Below are 23,659 nucleotides of genomic sequence, written 5' to 3' on the forward strand. Positions count from 1 at the left end.
GTGGATTGCTGCAGAGATGGTTGTCCTTCTGGAAGGCTCTCCTCTCTCCACAGAGGAACGCTGGAGCTCTGACAGAGTGACCATCGGGGCCTTGGTCACCTCCCTGACTAAGGCCCTTCTTCCCCGATCGCTCAGTTTAGAAGGCCGGCCAGCTCTAGGAAGAGTCCTGGTGGTTCCAAACGTCTTCCATTTACGAATAATGGAGGCCACTGTGCTCATTGGGACCTTCAAAGCAGCAGACATTTTTCTGTATCCTTCCCCAGATTTGTGCCTCAAGACAATCCTGTCTCGCAGGTCTACAGACAGTTCTTTTGACTTCATGCTTGGTGTTTGTGCTCTGACATGCACAGTCAACTGTGGGACCTTATATAGACAGTTATTATATTTACAAATCATGTCCAATCAACTGAATTTACAGCAGGTGGACTCCAATTAAGCTGTAGAAAGATCTCAAGGATGATCAGTGGAAAAAAGATGCACCTGAGCTCAATTTTGAGCTTCATGGCAAAGGCTGTGAATACCTATGTAAATGTGATTTTTTTGTTTTCTATTTTTAATAATTTCAAAACATGTCAGAAAAACCTTTTTTCACATTGTCATAATGGAGTATTTTGTGTAGAATGTTGAGGTAAGAGATTAATTTAATACAGTTTGGAATGAGGCTGTAACATGACAAAATGTAGAAAAAGTGCAGCGCTGTGAATACTTTCCGGATGCACTGTATGTCCTATGTCAGTATCTGTCAATAAACAGGTAGTGGGCGAATGCTTGCCGACCTTAGAATAAACTGTATATTGAAATATTTAATTTGTTTACGAAATGCACAGGTTATGAACATTGGTAGACATTATTTCATTGGCGAGCACGAATGGACTGCACACACATTGCAAATAAAATAGTTAATGCAAAGGCGAAACATTGCTCTGTGGAGCAAGGTATTATCAGATATCCCGGCCCAAGCTATTTATCTCTTGAATGGCTTCAAAATTGTCAGGAAAACATCTTACTTGTGTGACTTATGGTCGAGGATGTTGGGGTCCAGGTTGACGTGGTTGATAAGTTTTCTACCATAAAGGACCCTCGTATCTTTAGTCAACGACAGAAGACTGTGGCAAAACTTCAGTCCCATTTCTTCCAGCTCCCCGACTCCTGTCTGAAGACCCTATTAGCATAGAAAAAGAGTGTTGGAGGAAAACAGAGAGAAAGTAAAATTAATTTGGCATAGATGATATACACAGCAAAAAATACTGTTGAAGGCTTTTTTCCGCCAAAATAGTAGCCTGTGCACAACATTTTATTTAGGGATGCTCTGATCAAGGTTTTATGCTGATCATTTCTCAGATGATGGTTCATACTTCCTTTGCAGCACGTTTCTTTGAAGTAAAGAAATAATTAAACATGCTCCAATAAACAAATAAGGTTGTCTTTTCTAGTCTTTTACTGGCACCATTTGTATTTCCATTTTCGATACCGCTTATCCTCACGCATGCTGGACACCCTGGACTGGTCGGCAGCCAATTACAGGGCACATGTAGGCCACAAACAACCATTCTTACACTCACATTCAATTTGGAGTCACCAATTAACGTGTACGCATGTTTTTGGAATGTGGGAGAAAAACGGAGTGCCTAGAAAACCCACGCACACATGGGGAGAGAGTGTGCAAACTCCACAAAGCCATTTGTATTTCTTTCTCTGTAAAACTGTATGGAAATATAAACACAGCACCAAAATATACATTGTTTACAGAGAACCGTCACTTCCTGTTGACAAGGACGGACATGGGCAGCATGAGCTCTGGCTTTGCTGCCGGAGTTTTAAAGTTTTTGTTGGGAACATTCCCGACCATTACTTGTGTCAGCACCTCGAATTACTCTGCTGTGGCAACTCTGTCTTAATTCAGAGTGAGGTCTGAACTCACCACATCAACAAACTGTAAGGAGTCTACAGCCGTTACAAGGCTAGCAAGCTGGTGGCTAGCTAGCTGGTGGCTAGCTAGCTGGTGGCTGCTTTTAGCCTCCATAACATCTCTGAACCTTTGTGGGGACATTCCGGCCTGTAGCATCGAGTGGTGAGAGACTATATTCGCTATAACAACGAACACTAAATATCAAAGACAGTCGTAGGGTCGGTGTTGACCATTGTTAAATGTCTGCTGCTGTGTTGAAGGTGTTGCCTAGCAACCGCAACTATGCGGAGATCCAAGGGGAAGTGTTCACTCCACGGACAAAATAGTGAACCTCCCAGCCCAAGTACCTCGAATCGAAGTCTACCTGGGAGCTCATGTAGCTCAGGCCGAAGCATTCCAGACACAATTATAGACACGGAGAAGTCTTCAAAGGTCCGCCGCTGATTCTCTCTGGAAGCAATCTCCCCCTGATGCCGCAGCCGCTAACGGAGAGCAGCATACTAGAGATGCTCTCGAAGCTGCTAAATAAGGTGGATTACTTAACCCGGATCACATGGATAAGAATTTACGAAAAAATGGCGATGAACTGCAAAAGGTGACTCTTAAGTTGGAAAAATCGGAACAGAAGATGGATGAGCATGTTCAAACCCTAATGAAGGATATGACAGATTTGAAAGATGCATATAAAGAATTACAAGAGAGTCATACCATCATCAAAAAAGATAATGAGGAGAAAGACAAAATAATTCGGGAGCTGAAAAATACAATCGACGCCATGGATCAGAATACAAGGATGAACGACATAATAGTGATGGGGCTGAAGATCAAACCCAGGTCTTATACCAGGGCAGTCAGGAACATCGAGGAAGTACACGAAATGGACGTCGCCTCAACAGAGCAAAAAGTAGTGGATTTCTTAACATCTAAAGAGGTAGATGTTGACATCGAAGCCATCGACACTTACATCCCACTCACACTCAGGTGTGTGTGTGCGAAACTGAAGCACAAGTTACATGGTGCGGTTTGGACTAATGGTTAGTCAATGGTTAATGGTTAATCATTGCAAACAAAGAAAGAAAAAAAGTTGAAAAAGTACGGTGTTTTCTCCTCCACACGAGCAGCACCTGAGTGCTGGTGCATTGCGTAGTGCTTTTATGGTACGCCATCTTCATTTCGCACAGGTCACAGACCACCGAATCGTTACCTTCAAGTGTAAAGTACTCCCCTACTTTTGACATCGTATTGTGAGATATTGTCTATTTCCTTGGCTACTCGATGCCGCAGCGGCCGCCGGCATTTTTTTATTCTGAGTGACGACAGTGCAGTTCTTCTTCTTTTGGTTTAATGGCGGGTTGCAACCATGACTTTAAAAAAGGTGCATACTGCCACCTGTTGTACCAGAGTATGTATCAATGGACAATTTACTTATATTGTATTCAGATGAGTAGGACAGAAATCAAATAATAGTACTAATACTAATAATGGTAATAAATATTCTAATATTCTATAATCATAATAATGGTAATAATTATTTTAATAATCTATATTCTTTTATACAGTCCTGTGTCTTTAAATACATTATCACCACCCTCTGTAGTATATCACTAACACCCTCACCAACTGTTCCTAGTATAATCTCCATGCTCCACTCCTTTCCTCTTTTAGTAATCCTCTCCCTTATCTTAATTCGCTCTTCCCTATAGTTTCTACAATGTAACAGTATATGTTGCACATTCTCTATAGCCTTACATTCTATACATGTTTCACATGTGCTTTTACCTACTTTGTTTTACTTAACCCAGTATGATCGAACCATAGCCTCGTTAAAATAGTTTCTGTCACGCTGCGCAGTGACATGTGTTATTACCTTGTGTGTCGGTTTGGGGGTACGCCTGGTTCATGTTGTTATTTGGACTCTTACTGCTCTCTGTGTGCATCTGCAGATGTGGACCTCCTTTGAGTTGGGCGGAGCTACCGGACGGGCGCAGCTGCTGACAATCAAGCAAATTTCCGGTTCCCTTCTTAAGGCACTGAGCTGAGGCAGGAGGGTGCTGGATTGTTCCTTTGTGGACGTAACAGACTAGCTCTTAGCTGCGGCCCTGCTCTTGTGCTCCTCCAGCGTTACTCACGCCTCGGCCACGCACCCTCCTACCCGTCCGGTGTTGTGCCGAGTTTTGCATGCCTGCCGGATTTTGCATCCACCTCGGGAGCGCGCACGCTCAGTTAAAACCGAAAATATGTGACGCTGCGGTGTTTTTTCGCCACAGGACTTCACGATAATGAAGATATTATACTTTGTGTCTCCTTTATCAGTTACTATGAGATACCTAAAGCACACAGTATATGAAAACTTCGATTTATTGGCTTGGTATTTGTTTGGTATGTCAAGCATTTGACGCATGCGTATCCAGGAATACGGTGAGTGGAGCGGGTTAGACATTTACAATGTAATTGTGGCGCTTTGTAACACATTTCTTCCGCCAATAATATATTTCTGCATAACTAATGACAAATATGAAATGTGGAAGTATTTACCTATTCATTTTGTGGCCAGGAGCTGACGTAATTTCTATGAGGCAGTCGATCTCACCCGTTTGACATACTTTGGACTGTAAAATGACAAATAAAAGTGTTGAACTTGGGGGCTCCACTCATTCATTCATTATGTGGCAACACCATGGTTATTTGGTGAATTTTAAATTCCCCATCAGCAAATATGGGTGCATGCATTTTATGGCAGGGCTGATTTTTGACCTGCCGAGATTTGCATGCACCCCTATTTGGACTAAGATGAGTTCTACATGTCTATCATTTGAACAAAAAAGTTCCCCAATAGCAAATATGGGGTGCATGCATTCTACAGCGGGTGGATTTTGACCTGCCGAGATTTGCATGCACCCTCCACTTGGACCAGTATAACTTCTACATATCCATAGTTCACATGATTTACTTTAAAGACATCCACCTCTCATGTGGATGTCATCATTTGAAAAAAAAAAGTTTCCATATTGGAAATATTCTATGGCAGGGCAGATTTTTGTCCTGCCGAGATTTGCATGCACCCCCTATTTGGACTAAGATAACTTCTACATGCCTATAGTTCACATGATTTACTTTAAAGACACCCACCTGTCATGTGGACTTCATCTTTGGACCAAAAAAGTTCCCATATTAGAAATATGGGGTGCATGCATTTTACGGCAGGGCGGATTTTGACCTGCCGAGATTTGCATGCACCCCCTACTTGGACAAAGATAACTTCTACATGTCTATTATTTGAACAAATAAGTTCCCCAATAGCAAATATGGGGTGCATGCATTCTACAGCGGGTGGATTTTGACCTGCCAAGATTTGCATGCACCCCCTATTTGGACTAAGATAACTTCTACATGTCTATAGTTCACATGATTTACTTTAAAGACATCCATCTCTCATGTGGACTTCATCTTTGGACCAAAAAAGTTCCCATATTAGAAATATGGGGTGCATGCATTTTACGGCAGGGCAGATTTTTGACCTGCCGAGATTTGCATGCACCCCCTATTTGGACCAGCGTAACTTCTACATGTCTATAGTTCACATGGTTTACTTTGAAGACATCCATCTCTCGTGTGGACTTCATCTTTTGACCAAAAAAGTTCCCTAACAGCAAATAGGGGGTGCATGCAAATCTCGGCAGGTCAAAATCCGCCCTGCCGTAAAATGCATGCACCCCATATTTCCTATATGGGAACTTTTTTGCTGAAAAGATGAAGTCCACATGAGAGATGGATGTCTTTAAAGTAAATCATGTGAACTATAGACATGTAGAAGTTATGCTGGTCCAAATAGGGGGTGCATGCAAATCTCGGCAGGCACAAAATCCGCCCTGCCGTAAAATGCATGCACCCCACATTTGCTGTTAGGGAACTTTTTTGGTCCAAAGATGAAGTCCACATGACAGGTGGATGTCTTTAAAGTAAACCATGTGAACTATAGACATGTAGCAGTTATCCTGTTCCAAGTAGGGGGTGCATGCAAATCTTGGCAGGTCAAACATATGACCTGCCGTAAAATGCATGCACCCCATATTTCCAATATGGGAACTTTTTTGGTCCAAAGATGAAGTCCACATGAGAGATGGATGTCCTTAAAGTAAATCCTGTGAACTATAGACATGTAGAAGTTATCTCAGCCCAAATAGGGGGTGCATGCAAATCTCGGCAGGTCAAATATCCGCCCTGCCGTAAAATGCATGCACCCCATATTTCTAATATGGGAACTTTTTTGGTCCAAAGATGAAGTCCACATGACAGGTGGGTGTCTTTAAAGTAAATCATGTGAACTATAGACATGTAGAAGTTATCTTAGTCCAAATAGGGGGTGCATGCAAATCTCGGCAGGCACAAAATCCGCCCTGCCCTAAAATGCATGCACCCCATATTTGCTGTTAGGGAACTTTTTTGTTCAAATGATGAAGTCCACATGACAGGTGGGTGTCTTTAAAGTAAACCATGTGAACTATAGACATGTAGAAATTACGCTGGTCCAAATAGGGGTGGATGCAAATCTCGGCAGGTCAAAAATCTGCCCTGCCGTAAAATGCATGCACCCCATATTTCCAATATGGGAACTTTTTTGTTCAAATGATGACATCCACATGAGAGGTGGATGTCTTTAAAGTAAATCATGTGAACTATAGACATGTAGCAGTTATCCTGGTCCAAATAGGGGGTGCATGCAAATCTCGGCAGGTCAAAATCCACCCGCTGTGGAATGCATGCACCCTATATTTCCAATTGGGGAACTTTTTTGTTCAAATTATAGACATGTAGAAGTTATCTTAGTCCAAATAGGGGGTGCATGCAAATCTCGGCAGGCACAAAATCCGCCCTGCCGTAAAATGCATGCACCCCATATTTCCTGTATGGGAACTTTTTTGTTCAAATGATGAAGTCCACATGAAAGGTGGGTGTCTTCAAAGTAAATCATGTGAACTATAGACATGTAGAAGTTATCTCAGTCCAAATAGGGGTGGATGCAAATCTCGGCAGGTCATAAATCTGACCTGCCGTAAAATGCATGCACCCCATATTTCCAATATGGGAACTTTTGTGGTCCAAAGATGAAGTCCACATGAGAGATGGATGTCTTTAAAGTAAATCCTGTGAACTATAGACATGTAGAAGTTATCTCAGCCCAAATAGGGGGTGCATGCAAATCTCGGCAGGTCAAAATCTGCCCTGCCGTAAAATGCATGCACCCCATATTTCCAATATGGGAACTTTTTTTTTCAAATGATGACATCCACATGAGAGATGGATGTCTTTAAAGTAAATCACGTGAACTATAGACATGTAGCAGTTATCCTGGTCCAAGTAGGGGTGGATGCAAATCTCGGCAGGTCAAAATCCACCCGCTGTGGAATGCATGCACCCCATATTTCCAATTGGGGAACTTTTTTGTTCAAATGATAGACATGTAGAAGTTATCTTAGTCCAAATAGGGGGTGCATGCAAATCTCGGCAGGTCAAAATCCGCCCTGCCGTAAAATGCATGCACCCATATTTCCTATATGGGAACTTTTATGTTCAAGTGATGACATCCACATGAGAGATGGATGTCTTTAAAGTAAATCATGTGAACTATAGACATGTAGAAGTTATCTCAGTCCAAATAGGGGTGGATGCAAATCTCGGCAGGTCAAAAATCAGCCCTGCCATAAAATGCATGCACCCATATTTGCTGATGGGGAATTTAAATTTCACCAAATAACCATGGTGTTGCCACATAATGAATGAATGAGTGGAGCCCCCAAGTTCAACACTTTTATTTGTCATTTTACAGTCCAAAGTATGTCAAACGGGTGAGATCGACTGCCTCATAGAAATTACGTCAGCTCCTGGCCACAAAATGAATAGGTAAATACTTCCACATTTCATATTTGTCATTAGTTATGCAGAAATATATTATTGGCGGAAGAAATGTGTTACAAAGCGCCACAATTACATTGTAAATGTCTAACCCGCTCCACTCACCGTATTCCTGGATACGCATGCGTCAAATGCTTGACATACCAAACAAATACCAAGCCAATAAATCGAAGTTTTCATATACTGTGTGCTTTAGGTATCTCATAGTAACTGATAAAGGAGACACAAAGTATAATATCTTCATTATCGTGAAGTCCTGTGGCGAAAAAACACCGCAGCGTCACATATTTTCGGTTTTAACTGAGCGTGCGCTGCGCGCTCCCGAGGTGGATGCAAAATCAGGTGTTGTGCCGAGTTTTGCATGCCTGCCGGATTTTTGACCTGCCGAGATTTGCATGCACCCCTATTTGGACTAAGATAACTTCTACATGTCTGTAGTTCACATGATTTACTTTAAAGACATCCATCTCTCATGTGGACTTCATCTTTTGACCAAAAAAGTTCCCTAACAGCAAATATGGGGTGCATGCATTTTACGGCAGGGCGGATTTTGACCTGCCGAGATTTGCATGCACCCCCTATTTGGACCAGCGTAACTTCTACATGTCTATCGTTCACAGGATTTACTTTAAAGACATCCACCTGTCCACCTGACATGCAAATCTCGGCAGGCACAAAATCCGCCCTGCCCTAAAATGCATGCACCCCATATTTGCTGTTAGGGAACTTTTTTGGTCCAAAGATGAAGTCCACATGAGAGATGGATGTCCTTAAAGTAAATCCTGTGAACTATAGACATGTAGAAGTTATCTCAGCCCAAATAGGGGGTGCATGCAAATCTCGGCAGGTCAAATATCCGCCCTGCCGTAAAATGCATGCACCCCATATTTCTAATATGGGAACTTTTTTGGTCCAAAGATGAAGTCCACATGACAGGTGGGTGTCTTTAAAGTAAATCATGTGAACTATAGGCATGTAGAAGTTATCTTAGTCCAAATAGGGGGTGCATGCAAATCTCGGCAGGCACAAAATCCGCCCTGCCCTAAAATGCATGCACCCCATATTTGCTGTTAGGGAACTTTTTTGTTCAAATGATGAAGTCCACATGACAGGTGGGTGTCTTTAAAGTAAATCATGTGAACTATAGACATGTAGCAGTTATCCTGGTCCAAATAGGGGGTGCATGCAAATCTCGGCAGGTCAAAATCCACCCGCTGTGGAATGCATGCACCCTATATTTCCAATTGGGGAACTTTTTTGTTCAAATTATAGACATGTAGAAGTTATCTTAGTCCAAATAGGGGGTGCATGCAAATCTCGGCAGGCACAAAATCCGCCCTGCCCTAAAATGCATGCACCCCATATTTCTAATATGGGAACTTTTTTGGTCCAAAGATGAAGTCCACATGAGAGATGGATGTCTTAAAAGTAAATAATGTGAACTATAGACATGTAGCAGTTATCCTGGTCCAAATAGGGGGTGCATGCAAATCTCGGCAGGTCAAAATCCACCCGCTGTGGAATGCATGCACCCTATATTTCCAATTGGGGAACTTTTTTGTTCAAATTATAGACATGTAGAAGTTATCTTAGTCCAAATAGGGGGTGCATGCAAATCTCGGCAGGCACAAAATCCGCCCTGCCGTAAAATGCATGCACCCCATATTTCCTGTATGGGAACTTTTTTGTTCAAATGATGAAGTCCACATGAAAGGTGGGTGTCTTCAAAGTAAATCATGTGAACTATAGACATGTAGAAGTTATCTCATTCCAAATAGGGGTGGATGCAAATCTCGGCAGGTCAAAAATCTGACCTGCCGTAAAATGCATGCACCCCATATTTCCAATATGGGAACTTTTGTGGTCCAAAGATGAAGTCCACATGAGAGATGGATGTCTTTAAAGTAAATCCTGTGAACTATAGACATGTAGAAGTTATCTCAGCCCAAATAGGGGGTGCATGCAAATCTCGGCAGGTCAAAATCTGCCCTGCCGTAAAATGCATGCACCCCATATTTCCAATATGGGAACTTTTTTTTTTCAAATGATGACATCCACATGAGAGATGGATGTCTTTAAAGTAAATCACGTGAACTATAGACATGTAGCAGTTATCCTGGTCCAAGTAGGGGTGGATGCAAATCTCGGCAGGTCAAAATCCACCCGCTGTGGAATGCATGCACCCCATATTTCCAATTGGGGAACTTTTTTGTTCAAATGATAGACATGTAGAAGTTATCTTAGTCCAAATAGGGGGTGCATGCAAATCTCGGCAGGTCAAAATCCGCCCTGCCGTAAAATGCATGCACCCATATTTCCTATATGGGAACTTTTATGTTCAAGTGATGACATCCACATGAGAGATGGATGTCTTTAAAGTAAATCATGTGAACTATAGACATGTAGAAGTTATCTTAGTCCAACTAGGGGGTGCATGCAAATCTCGGCAGGTCAAAAATCTGCCCTGCCGTAAAATGCATGCACCCCATATTTTCTATATGGGAATTTTTTTGGTCCTTTTGGCCTTACGTTTTTTTGCATCCCGCTCACTTGAACGATTAAAGCGGCTAAACCTTACCTAAGCTTGCTGTGTCCTGCATCTTGGGATCCACCCTCTCCGCCACACGGTCAGGTCGTGATAGAATGTACCTCATGTACCTCATTCTAGTCCCCTCTTTTAGCAGGACTTGCAGGATCTCCTCCCTCATTCCCCTCCAATAGTAAATCCTCTCTATTTCATTTCTTATTTTTAATACTGTATAAGGCTGACAGAGAGTCAGAGTCTTTCCTCTATCCATTGTAATATGATAATGATTGCCATAATTTCTGCTGTAGAAACTAGAGCTATGGTATTCTTTTTGCAATACTATAATTAATTGATGGTATACAAACTCCAATCCCCACCTTCCCTTGCCGCCATCTACATGTGTGTGTGTATATATGTATATATATATATATTTAAGTAACTATAATATTTGTTTCTTATATATTGTCTTGTTTTAGCACCCCCCCCATCATCCCACTTACTTATATCTATATCTACTTCTGGTTGTGGGAAAAGCCAGATAGGAACATTACTAATGAGTGTTGGATTATTAATTACTTAATTGATATTCCTCTGCCATGTCTTTAATTATCCATCCAAAGTTATTGCTTTTAGTTGAATTGTACACCCAGCAGTCCTGGATCAGACTCTTGGCCAAGTTTCCATGTCTGTATCCTTTTAGTCTACAGCATACAGTTAGGTCCATATATATTTGGACACTGACACAAGTTTTGGTTTGCTTTTACCCTTTTACTGAAACATACTCCAAAGATAGTGATATAATGAACATAAAGTGCAGACTCTCAGCTTTCAGTTGAGGGTATCCACATTCAAATTGGATGAAGGCTTTAGGAGTTTCAGATCTTTAGCATCGGCCACCCTCTTTTTAAAGGGATCAAAAGTAATTGGAGAATTGACCAAAAGGCTATTTCATGGGCAGGTTTGGGCAATTCATTCATTATATCACTATAAATTAAGCAGATATAAGGAATTGATCTAAGGTTGTGGTGTTTGCATTCAGAAAATATTGCTGTGAAGACAACATGCGGTCAAAGGAGCTCTCCATGCAGGTGAACCAAGCCATCCTTAGGCTGTGAGAACAGAAAAAAACCATCAGAGAAATGGCTACAATATTAGAAGTGGCAAAATCTACAGTTTGGTACATCCTGAGAAAGAAAGCAGACACTGGTCAACTCAGCAACGCAAAAAGACCTGGATGTCCAAGGAAGACAATGGTGGTAGATGATGGCAGAATCATTTCCATGGGGAAGAGAAACCCTTTCACAACAGCCATTGACGTGAATACCCAAGTACCCAAGTCTACCAAAAAGAGAAGACTGCACTAAAGTAAATACAGAGGGTTCACTGCAAGGTACAGGTCACTCATATGTATGAAGAATAGAAAGGGTAGATTGGACTTTGCTGAGAAAGATCTAAAAAAGCCAGAATGTTTCTGGAAGAATATTCTTTGGACGGATGAAACCAAGATCAACCTCTATCAGAATGATGGCAAGAAAAAAGTATGGTGAACGCTTGGAATATATTACATTATCTACTCCAACCTTTACTTTAAATTTTCCGCCAGATAGAAAGTCAAGAACCCAATTTTAGAGCCTGCCTTTTACAGTGCATCCGGAAAGTATTCACAGCGCTTCACTTTTTCTACATTTTGTCATGTTACAGCCTCATTCCAAACTATTAAATTAATCTTTTATCTCAAAATTCTACACAAAATACTCCATTATGACAATGTGAAAAAAGTTTTTTTTGACATGTTTTGAATTTATTAAAAATAGAAAACAAAAAAATCACATTTACATAAGTATTCACAGCCTTTGCCATGAAGCTCAAAATTGAGCTCAGGTGCATCTTTTTTCCACTGATCATCCTCGAGATCTTTCTATAGCTTAATTGGAGTCCACCTGCAGTAAATTCAGTTGATTGGACATGATTTGTAAATATAATAACTGTCTATATAAGGTCCCACAGTTGACTGTGCATGTCAGAGCACAAACACCAAGCATGAAGTCAAAAGAACTGTCTGTAGACCTGCGAGACAGGATTGTCTTGAGGCACAAATCTGGGGAAGGATACAGAAAAATGTCTGCTGCTTTGAAGGTCCCAATGAGCACAGTGGCCTCCATTATTCGTAAATGGAAGACGTTTGGAACCACCAGGACTCTTCCTAGAGCTGGCCGGCCTTCTAAACTGAGCGATCGGGGAAGAAGGGCCTTAGTCAGGGAGGTGACCAAGGCCCCGATGGTCACTCTGTCAGAGCTCCAGCGTTCCTCTGTGGAGAGAGGAGAGCCTTCCAGAAGGACAACCATCTCTGCAGCAATCCACCAATCAGGCCTGTATGGTAGAGTGGCCAGACGAAAGCCACTCCTTAGTAAAAGGAACATGGCAGCCCGTCTGGAATTTTCCAAAAAGCACCTGAATGACTCTCAGACCATGAGAAACAAAATTCTCTGGTCTGATGAGACAAAGATTTAACTCTTTAGTGTGAATGCCAGGCGCCATGTTTGGAGGAAACCAGGCACTGCTCATCACCAGGCCAATACCATCCCTACAGTGAAGCATGGTGGTGGCAGCATCATGCTGTGGGGATGTTTTTCAGCAGCAGGAACTGGCAGACTAGTCAGGATAGAAGGAAAAATGAATGCAGCAATACATAGAGATATCCTGGATGAAAAACCTGCTCCAGAGCGCTCTTGACCTCAGTAGACTGGTCATGTACCTTGACCATATAGACAGTAGACATTAGCACACAGCCAAGATCTCAAAAGATTGGCTTCAGAACCACTCCGTGAATGTCCTGGAGTGGCCCAGCCAGAGTCCAGACTTGAATCCGATCGAACTTCTCTGGAGAGATCTGAAAATGGCTGTGCACAGACGTCTCCCATCCAACCTGATGGAGCTTGAGACTTATTGCAAAGAAGAATGGGCAAAACTGCCTAAAGATAGGTGTGCTAAACTTGTGGGATCATATTCAAAAAGACTTGAGGCTGTAATTGCTGCCAAAGGTGCATCAACAAAGTATAAACAAAGGCTGTGAATACTTATGTAAATGTGATTTTTTTGTTTTCTATTTTTAATAAATTCAAAACATGTCAAAAAAAACGTTTTTCACATTGTCATAATGGAGTATTTTGTGTAGAATTTTGAGGTAAGAGATTAATTTAATACAGTTTGGAATGAGGCTGTAACATGACAAAATGTAGAAAAAGTGAAGCGCTGTGAATACTTTCCGGATGCACTGTATTCCCATCTTTTTCATCTTAATCAAGAGTCCTTCTCGCCACATAGTCATACGCTTTTTCGATGTAAAAAAAATATAATATTCATCAGCTGTTTCATTTTGAAAGTCTTCTTATATTAACATACTTTCACTACAGCATTCATTGTTGACCGTCCTTTTCTAAAGACACACTGGTATGGTACATAAAGCTCTGGACTTTCCAGGAAGTACTGGAGTCTCTTGACTAATATATTCTCCATCCACTTGCATAGATGTGAGGTTAGAGCAATGGGTCTTTAGTTTTGGGGATGCTTTGTGTCACGCTTTGGCATGTCTTTGTTGCGGTGCGACCCCAGGATGCAAAGAGCAGGACCAATTGCAGGTAAATTATATTTATTTTGAGCAATAATTGCAGCAAAAGGAAAAAGCAACTCAACTGGCTGACGGACAAATGATACAATGATCCCACACCGGGAGAAGCGCACACCTGAACTAAATAAGAGGACAAATTAGGGACAGGTGTGAATGATTAAGGAAACAAAGGCAGAGGCGGCAAAACAGGAAGTCAAGTACAAAATAAGAGTGTTGAAAGGAAACCAAACAAACTGTCACGAGGGAACCCACACAGGGCGTGACAGTACACCCCCCTCAGGGACGGATCCCAGACGTCCAAAACAGTTCTCAGTCAAGGAGGGGTGGGTGGTGGGGGCACCGGAGGTGGGTCGCCGACGGGACCCTTCTGGGGGCCGGCCGGGGCGGCAGGCCCGGCGGAGCCAGCACGACCCCTCCAAGTGATGGAGGGAATGGATGGGTCGGCGGAGGTGGCAAGCACTCTCCGGGGGGCGCCCTCGACTATGCGCGGGATAGGCCTCCTCAGGGGGGCGCCCTGGGTGTAGAACCTGGGCTCCGGCAGGAAGTCTAGAAGCAACAGGCGTCCGGCCCTGACGCGGAGACGGCGAAGAAGCAGGCATCCGGCCCTGATGCGGCGATGGCGTCCATGCCAGAGCCTCTCCATATGCTCCAGAGCCCTGCTCCTCGTCTTGCAGGTGGAGTGGGCTGTGCCTCCTCACTCCCCCAGCAGGTGGTGCCATCCTCCCTTTCCAATGGCGGGCTGGGCTGTGCTTCCAGCATAGCCCAGCAGGTGGTACTAGCCCCCCCTCTCGAAGGCAGATCCCAGACGCCGTCATCAGAGGGAGCCGAAACCAGGGAAGGGAGGAGGGAGGCTTGGAGGGAGGTCACTGGCTCCTCCAGGTCAGCAGTCCCGGCTGCAGCCACTTGTTTGGGCTTGAAGCTTGGCATGGGAGCCGGGTCTTGAGAACACCTGGGGCTGCGCGGCTTGGGCACAGGCGGAATCCGGGACGCCACGCAGCTTGGCACGGGAGCCGGGGGTTGGGAACCCCAGGGGCTGCGCGGCTTGGGCACAGGCGGAATCCGAGATGCCACGCAGCTTAGCACGGGAGCCGGGTCTTGGGAACCCCAGGGGCTGCGCGGCTTGGGAACTGGAGGAATCTGAGAGGCCACGCAGCTTGGCATGGGAGCCAGGTCTTGGAAACCCCAGGGGCTGCGTAGCTTGGGAACTGGAGGAATCTGAGAGGCCACGCAACTTGGCACGGGAGCCGGGTCTTGGAAACCCCTGGGGCTGCGTGGCTTGGGAACTGGAGGAATCTGTGACGCCACGCAGCTTGGCACGGGAGCCGGGTCTTGGAAACACCTGGGGCTGTGTGGCTTGGGCACTGGAAGAAACTGAGACGCCATGCAGCTTGGCACGGGAGCCGGGTCTTGGAAACCCCTGGGGCTGTGTGGCTTGGGCACTGGAGGAATCTGAGAGACCACGCAGCTTGGCACGGGAGCCGGGTCTTGGAAACACCTGGGGCTGCGTGGCTTGGGCACTGGAGGAATCAGAGAGGCCACGCAGCTTGGCACGGGAGCCGGGTCTTGGAAACACCTGGGGCTGCGTGGCTTGGGCACTGGAGGAATCCGGGGCGCCTCGCCACCTGGCACGGGAGCCGTCGGGGAATGCACGACGGTTCTGCGACTCGGCAACAGCGAGAGGGTTGAGCTGTGCCGTGGCGTGACATGGGGAGGCGGAAGAGGGCGGCCACACCTCTTGGCGACGTGCCGTGCGTCGGCGACGTGCCGTGCGTCGGCGACGCCGCCGCGTCGGCGACGCGTCGGAGGGTGTGCAGCGGGTACCGGGAACATCGTAGCCATGGGCACTAGGGTGCCGTCCGGCCCCCACACCATGGTCTCCAGTTCCTGCGGCGTGTACCTTGCACATTCCTGCTCCATCGCCTTGAAGAACTGCCGGGTCCATTCGTCAAGCTCCGCGAGATCGTCGTCAGGTTCGTCGAAGCCGGCAGGGCATGAGGGCGGGTGCACCTCGACTTGGCGTGGAGGGGAAGACGAGCTAGGCGTCGCTCTGTGGCGCCGCGGCTTGCATCGGCGCCGCGAAGGGTTTGGAGCGTCGTCGGTGGGTCCGGGATACAGCCACGCCGTAGCGACGAACGTGTCGTCCGGACCGCGCACCAAGTCCTCCATCTCCCATGGCGGCATCGCCATCTCCTCGTCCTCCATGGCCTTAAGGAGCTGCCAGGTCCAAAAATCGCTCTCCGCGAGGTCGTCGTCACTTGGTGGGATCATTCTGTCATGCTTCGGCATGTCTTTGTTGCGGTGCGACCCCAAGATGCAAAGAGCAGGACCAATTGCAGGTAAATTATATTTATTTTGAGCAATAATTGCAGCAAAAGGAAAAAGCAACTCAACTGGCTGACGGACAAATGATACAATGATCCCACACCGGGAGAAGCGCACACCTGAACTAAATAAGAGGACAAATTAGGGACAGGTGTGAATGATTAAGGAAACAAAGGCAGAGGCGGCAAAACAGGAAGTCAAGTACAAAATAAGAGTGTTGAAAGGAAACCAAACAAACACGAGGGAACTCACACAGGGCGTGACAGCTTTGGATCCTTACCAGGTTTATTAAATGGTAATATTAGTGCACTTTTTCAATATTCTGGTTCTTTTCCTTTTTCCCATATCTTATTAAATAGGTATAGTATTCTTTCCAGCATATTTTGCGGCAATTTCTGAAACATAGCATAACTCAGCTGGTCTTCTCTTGGAGCAGTATTTTTACTTCCATTTAATACAATTAGCAATTCATTCATATGATGCTAACTTGCTAATTGCGTAAAATTATTAAGTTTCATTAATGTTCATGTTAAAGGTTATATAACTGTTAATACTGTTAATTTGAATCTGAAAAAAATAATTTCTCTACCCACCAACTATATGTGGTTTCTTAAGTTTTTCTTATTTGTTGTTTTATTATAATTTTATTTATTTATTACTGATTGATTTATTTTCTTTATTCTTGATTTGTGTATTCATTATTTCATCTTATTTTGTGTAGAAATATAGAAATTAAGATATTTGAGAACAGTGGAATGTTTTATCAGAGCTTATCTTGGGGAAACCGGAACCAAAGCACTTAAAAAGTGTAGGGTATAGTCTAAGTGTGGTCTGAGCCATGTTTCTTGCACACATAAAATATAATTTTTTCCCCCCGTTTCTGTTATATATTTCTCGAGTTCTTGTCCATTTGCTATCAGGCTTCTTGCATTCCATTGTAAGATGTGGAGGACTATTATGATTTTAGTGAACTTGTTGAGAACCTGCATCATTCTGCATACTAGTTAGTATGCTATGTATTTCCTCTGCTTTCAAGTCCTTGATGTTTAAAAATTGTTCTGCAGCTTCCACAACCGTTTTGTCACTTTTCCTTTTTTGCTTAATGGACACATTGACAACATTGCTGATGAATGCTACAAAATGTTTATTTCTTCACAACTAAGGTGTCTTCTTCTATTGTACACTTATGTTTACATTTCTGTTGGGGAGCAGGCCATTCTATCAGAGATTTTCTGGGGCCTGATCTCTGGGGCAGCCCTACTGCGTGTCCTGTATACTCAATACTTGTTTCCGACGTGTCCATTGTTTTATTTTGCTTCATTTCACACACACCTATGTTCTTCACTGCTTCAGCCTACGATACCTTGTTCTCTATTTTATAACTTCTTCTTTGGCATGCCTTTGGACTTCACATCCAGCATATGCAACACTATGTTCTCCTCCACAGTTGCAGCACTTTAGCTTAGCGTCACTAGCACACTTCCCATAATCATGTTCTCCGCCACATTTTGCACATCTTTGCCTCCACTGACATTGCTGTGCTGTGAGTGTCATCCTCTGATATTTAAAGCATCACAGTGGAAGACAACTAGTACAGATCGACTGTCACTTTTTATTCCTCCTCTGCTAGTTTGAAGTGTTTTGACCAAGTTTTCCTCCTCTGATTTCTCTCCTGACTTCTTGTAATCAGCATTTCCAAAAGTACATTTGATATAAGTCCTCTGACTTTTGCTGCGATTCCTGGTATATGTACTTTTATCTCTCCACCATCAAGATATTTCAGTTTCATTATATTTTCTTGCTGTTTTTTATTTGTTGCGGATATAAGTATTCTTTTATTATTTAGCATTTTGGCATACTCGACTTTCCCAAATTCTTTTTCTATTGCTTTGGTCAGATAATGGTCAGATGGTGCTGTCCATCATATTGTAACAATTACCTTCCATTTGTCACTACGGCCTTCTTTATTGCTTACTTTTGTGCGCATTTTTTCTTAGTTTGTCTTCCATCATTATCTATTCCACTGCTTGCCTCTGACCATGATTGTTTTCGAATTACGCAGTCCGTGTTTTACCAACACCCAACAAGAACCGCTTTAAAAAAAACTCTTGGCAGGATGGCATGCTAAAGTGCACTTGCCCGACGGGAATATCACTGATTAGATTTACTTGCCTGAATTTTGTTTTAACTTGCCCTGGGCCATCGGTACATCATTATTGTCGAGCCCTGCATTTCATTAATCCCTTCATCACCATCATTGTCTGAGTTACAGCCCATTGTTACACTCACAGTACAGCTTAGCTGCATCCACCCTTCGTTTTTCTTGGCACTGCCAGTTGTTTGTTTGACTTTTAGCTAATTGTGGTTTGCGGTACACATGTCTCAGCCAGGGGCGTCACTAGACCTGATACTGTACTGGGGCACACCTGGGGCACAAAGAATTCATGAGAGTGTGCAAAGTGTGCAAGAGAATTCAACACTTATTTATCATCGAAGAACATAAATAGATCTTTAAACTATTAAATCATATCAGACTATGTTGTTATATAGATCTTTGATTAACCACCTGAAATGTACTGCGGTAATGCATTTGGCCAACTTGTGCATTTTACTCTAGACTTCCAAACCATTACAAAAACACAAAAACTGTTGTGTGTCTCTTCAGGGAATCAATTTTTGGGAAGTAAACTGTAACGTCTTGTTTTCATTTTTGCAAAGTGGTCAATCACGTGGCTGTGGCTTCACTTGGAAAGTTCCTCACTCTCCACTGACATGATGGCAAGATGGTGAAGCCTATCCTGCCCCATTGTGCTTCTCAGCTAAGTGTGGAGACGTTTTTTGTGAAATAAACTTGAATGGTTTAAAAATGTGGCTCACGACTTGATCTTAGGGGAAAATGTTTTTCTTTCTGAAGATAGACCATTTGAGAACCACTGCACCGCCCATATATCTGTAAACTAACACAAGCTTACTCAAAATCATCATTGATGCAGAGTTCAGGACGCTGGTTCCTGAGCAGAACCAGCAGACCATAACCAACATTATATTTCACGCTGATGAAACTCACTGGAAGTTCCCCCGACAGCTCGTACAGCAAATTAATGTAGTTGTCTTGACACAACGAATAACGTTAGCTAACTTAGCATTAACTTAAGACAGACTTCTGTTGCCTGCCTCACTAGGACTTCAGTTACTTCTCTCATTCCTTGCTGCTTTGTCCCTGCTGCGGGCGAATAACCTTCCGATATCCATCTAGGAGTTACATTCATTCATTCATTTTCTACCGCTTTTCCTCACGAGGGTTGCGGGGGGTGCTCGAGCCTATCCCAGCCAATCACAGGGCACATATAGACAAACAACCATTCACACTCACATTCATACCTATGGACAATTTGGAGTGGCCAATTAACCTAGCATGTTTTTGGAATGAGGGAGGAAACCGGAGTACCTGGAGAAAACCAACGCATGCACGAGGAGAACATGCAAACGCCACACAAAGATGGCCGAGGGTGGAATTGAACCCTAGTTTCCCTGCTGTGAGGTCTGCACGCTACCCACTCGACCGCCGTGACGCCCTCTAGGAGTTCCAGTTAGAGTCAAATCAAAATCAAAATAGTTTTTTTTAACAAGTAGTTGTCGGCTAACATTAACCACCTCACGGAGTGATTCTCATCGCCTGCCTCTCCCTCTCTCCCTTTCTATTTTTTTAGGTCAAGGTGATCAATGACGTCGACGCCTTGTCCCAGCCAATGCATACACAGTTAAGAGAGCCCAAAAATAAAACAACAGTGGATATATCAGCCCAATCAGAAAGCCTTACAGAATAAAAACGATTTAAGTTGGGTTTTAAAAACATCAACATGGTCTAATGAACGCAGAGAGAGAGGAAGATCATTCCAAAGTCTAGGAGCAACAGCCTGGAAAGATCGGTCCCCTCTGGTCCGGAAACGGGTACGTGGAATTTTCTGTAGATTCTGGTCCAGAGACCTGACTGATCGAGCAGGGTTGTAGGGCAGGATCAGGTCACTAATGTAACAAGGAGCCTGACCATGCAGTGCTCTAAAAGTGAGGACTAAAATTTTTAAATCTTTCCAATAAGACACTGGCAGCCAATGAAGAGTTTTTGAAATAGGCGATATACGTGTCCTCCTATTTGTGCGAGTCAATTTGCACCAATTGTAGGCGAGACATCTCTTTCTTACCTAGGCAAGAGAAAAGGCTATTGCAATAGTCTAATCGTGAAGACACAAAGGCATGAATGATTAGCTCCAAATCATCGTATGACACCATATTTCTGACTTTGGACATATTTCTTAGTTGAATGAAACAACCCCGTTCCACAGGGAGAATTAAATAATGCATAAAATTGTCCACATCAAAGCATTCCATGAAAGGCACGGGGTCAGTTGTTTGCAATGCTGCTCTCGTGACATGTCCTTGACATGTCCTTGTCAAAGATAACACCCAAATTTCTGAGGGATGTCTTGGATGACTGATCCAAGTCACCCAAGTACTGCTTAATTCTTGGGTCATCATTGGCAAGAATGAGAGTCTGTGTTTTATTTATGTTTAGCTGCAGGGAGTTATCACTAAGCAGCTTTTTGGGGAGTCTAACTTGTAAAATTAGATAGCTTGAAGGAGTAGTAAAGCTGGATGTCATCGGCATATAAATGATAAGAAGCATCACGGAACCTTTGAATGATTGTTCCCAAAGGAAGCAAGTACAGCATAAACAGGGCAGGCCCCAGAACAGAACCCTGGGGGACTCCACACAGCAGTTTTGCTGAGTCAGACTCCACTTGGTTCACTGTGACGCTAAACCTTCGACCAGATGGATATGAAGCAAACCAATCAAGGACTGACCCTGACAGACCTACTTGATGTCCCAACCTTCCCAACAGAATATGATGGTCAACTATGTCAAAAGCTGACAAATCCAGAAGGACCAAAACAGTACATTTCCCAGAATCGAGATTTTATCCGTAGTCGTCTTGATTTTGTCAATAAAAAAATCTTAGGAAGGCATTACAATCAGTTATACAAGAAGCAGGGGTAAGTGCAGCTGGGGATACAAGAGAGTGGATTGTATCAAACAACACTTTAGGATTTTTTCTTGTTCAATGTAACCAGTTGATGTACATAGTTGGATCTAGCCTTCTCCACCACTTCATTATATGAGGACACAAGATCCCTAAGATAAAGTCTGTACACTTCAAGTTTAGTGTTTTTCCATAAGCGCTCCATCTTTCGGCATAGTCTCTTAAGACTTAGGGTATCCTCATTTATCCAAGGGCACATTTTTCTTTGTGCTGACGTCATGATTTTAACCAGAGTAATCTGGTCCAGTATTGTTCCACAGTGAGAATTAAATAATGCATAAAATTGTCCACATCAAAGCATTCCATGAAAGGCACGGGGTCAAACAGAGAAGAAAATTTGTATCTGTGTTTGCAGTATACAGCTTAGGCTCAGGACTAAAATGCAAATTAAATGAAACAAGACTATGATCACTCATATGGACATCATTTACAGACACATGGGACATGTCGAGACCAAGTGAAAAAACTAAGTCCAGAATGTGACCTTTTGGGTGAGTAGGCTCAGACATGTCCAAAATTAAAAGTTTCAGTCAAGGTCAAAAGCTCCATTGCAGAGCAAGATGAGCTGTCATCAACATGAAGGTTAAAATCACCACGGATTAAAACAGATTCTAGTTTTATTATAGAAGATAAAAGTCATTAAAATCCTTTAAAAAGAGAGAAGCTGAGCCAGGAGGATGATAAATCAGCACACAGTAGAAGGGATGAGAAAAACCCACCTTAACTGTCAGAGATTCAAATGAAGACAATTCCTGAGACTGAATCACCTTCCAGGTGTAATTGTCCTTAAACACAAAAGCCACTCCACCACCTCGGCAAGAGGGGCGGGGCTTTCTGACAGCAGAACAGCCAGCTGGACAGAGGTCATTTAAATGAATAAATTTCCCCTCTCTTTGCCATGTCTCTGAAAGGCACATTATATCCAAACCACGACCCGTGAAAAGGTCGTTCAAGGAAAAAAGCCTGCCATAATTCTTTGAAGCGTGATGACTGAGTTCCGTGTTTTGGTGCACGGATGGCAATCACAGAAGACCTTGGTAAGACAAGACCAATGAAAGAAGCTGTTGTTTTGAGGTTGCCGTCGAAACGCCCACAATGACCAGAACACTGCCAGGGCACTGAATCAGTGTCCTTTAATTACTGCAACAATTAGCTAGTCAGATAGCTAATCTCTCCAAGTGCTACCTGAGGCTCACGCTGCCTGGAGGCGAGGCTAGCTACACTCGCCATGCCAGCACTGGACTCTGACTCGCTTGGAGAGGTGGAACTATTATTACAAAAGGCAAACAAAAGGATTGCTGACCTTCTCGAGGACATTGAAAGAATATCGGGGGAGCTGCAGAGGAAAGATTCCCTGCTGACCACCATCAGGTCTCGTCTCCCAACGCTATCCAGCTGGCTTAGAGTCCTCAGTAACCGGTGAGCCCGCACCACAGAACACCAATTTGGCACTCAGGCACACAGTTGTCTGGGACCTGTCTTCGTCCTTTCAGTCACCCGCCTGCTCCACTCCAAACAAGGGGAGCCCCTGGACCGAAGTGGTCGTCCGCAGGCAGACAAAGCCCCGAGCGGGACCCATGGCAGGGCTCCTTCTTCCCCGAGCCTGTCGCTCTCGAATAAGTATGCAGCTTTGTATGTGAGCGAGAAGCCAGCAGCCTGGGACCCGTACAGAGGGATGGGCAGCTTCTGCAGCCTGCTTAGTCTCAACACTTGGCTCTCCTCTGCCTGTAACACTCATCATGTCGGTTTTATAGACAACTTTGATGTTTTCTGGGAGAGACGGCATCTGTTTGGGCCAGACGGGCTTCACCTGAACCGATCAGGTGCCCGCATGCTATCCGCCAACCTGACATACAGTGTACATCACGCCAATCTCCCCAAACCTGCGATAACTCATCTGTCCGTCATTGACTGATGTCCCCCAGGTCCGTGCTCCTACGCATCATGTTCCACCACTAACCATCTGACACACAACACAAACATTTCACCCATTCCCGTTATCATAACACTATGTCAACACACCAGACACCACCATGTTCACGCTGTGAACTACAATAAACTAAGACCTCTGCCGAAACACCAGCAATCCGCCTCTTTACACAATCAGCCACCTGTCACCATCAACATGGCTCTTTTTTTTTTTGTCCCGTCCAGCCATTGGGGCAGATAGTATTGTTGATCTAAATGCCCTTACATGTACTTCTGTGTATATATTCATATATGTATGCGTAAGCGTGCTTGTGTATGTGAATGCGAGTGTG

The 23,659-nt window shown here is 43.9% G+C and overlaps 1 protein-coding gene across 1 annotated transcript in view; it reads right to left on the minus strand.

The window, feature by feature from the left end:
* Positions 1-23,659, minus strand: part of agbl1 (AGBL carboxypeptidase 1) — a 134,598-nt gene that overhangs the window by 13,846 nt on the left and 97,093 nt on the right. Inside the window, exon 25 of the mRNA XM_058087448.2 lies at positions 1,008-1,162. Within this exon, the coding sequence (XP_057943431.2) occupies positions 1,008-1,162 (155 nt within the window). The remainder of the gene's footprint in view (positions 1-1,007; positions 1,163-23,659) is intronic.

Source organism: Doryrhamphus excisus, linkage group LG6 (assembly GCF_037039965.1).
Source record: "Doryrhamphus excisus strain RoL-2023G ecotype Guam linkage group LG6, RoL_Dexc_Guam_v1.1, whole genome shotgun sequence".
Taxonomy (NCBI): Eukaryota; Metazoa; Chordata; class Actinopteri; order Syngnathiformes; family Syngnathidae; genus Doryrhamphus; species Doryrhamphus excisus.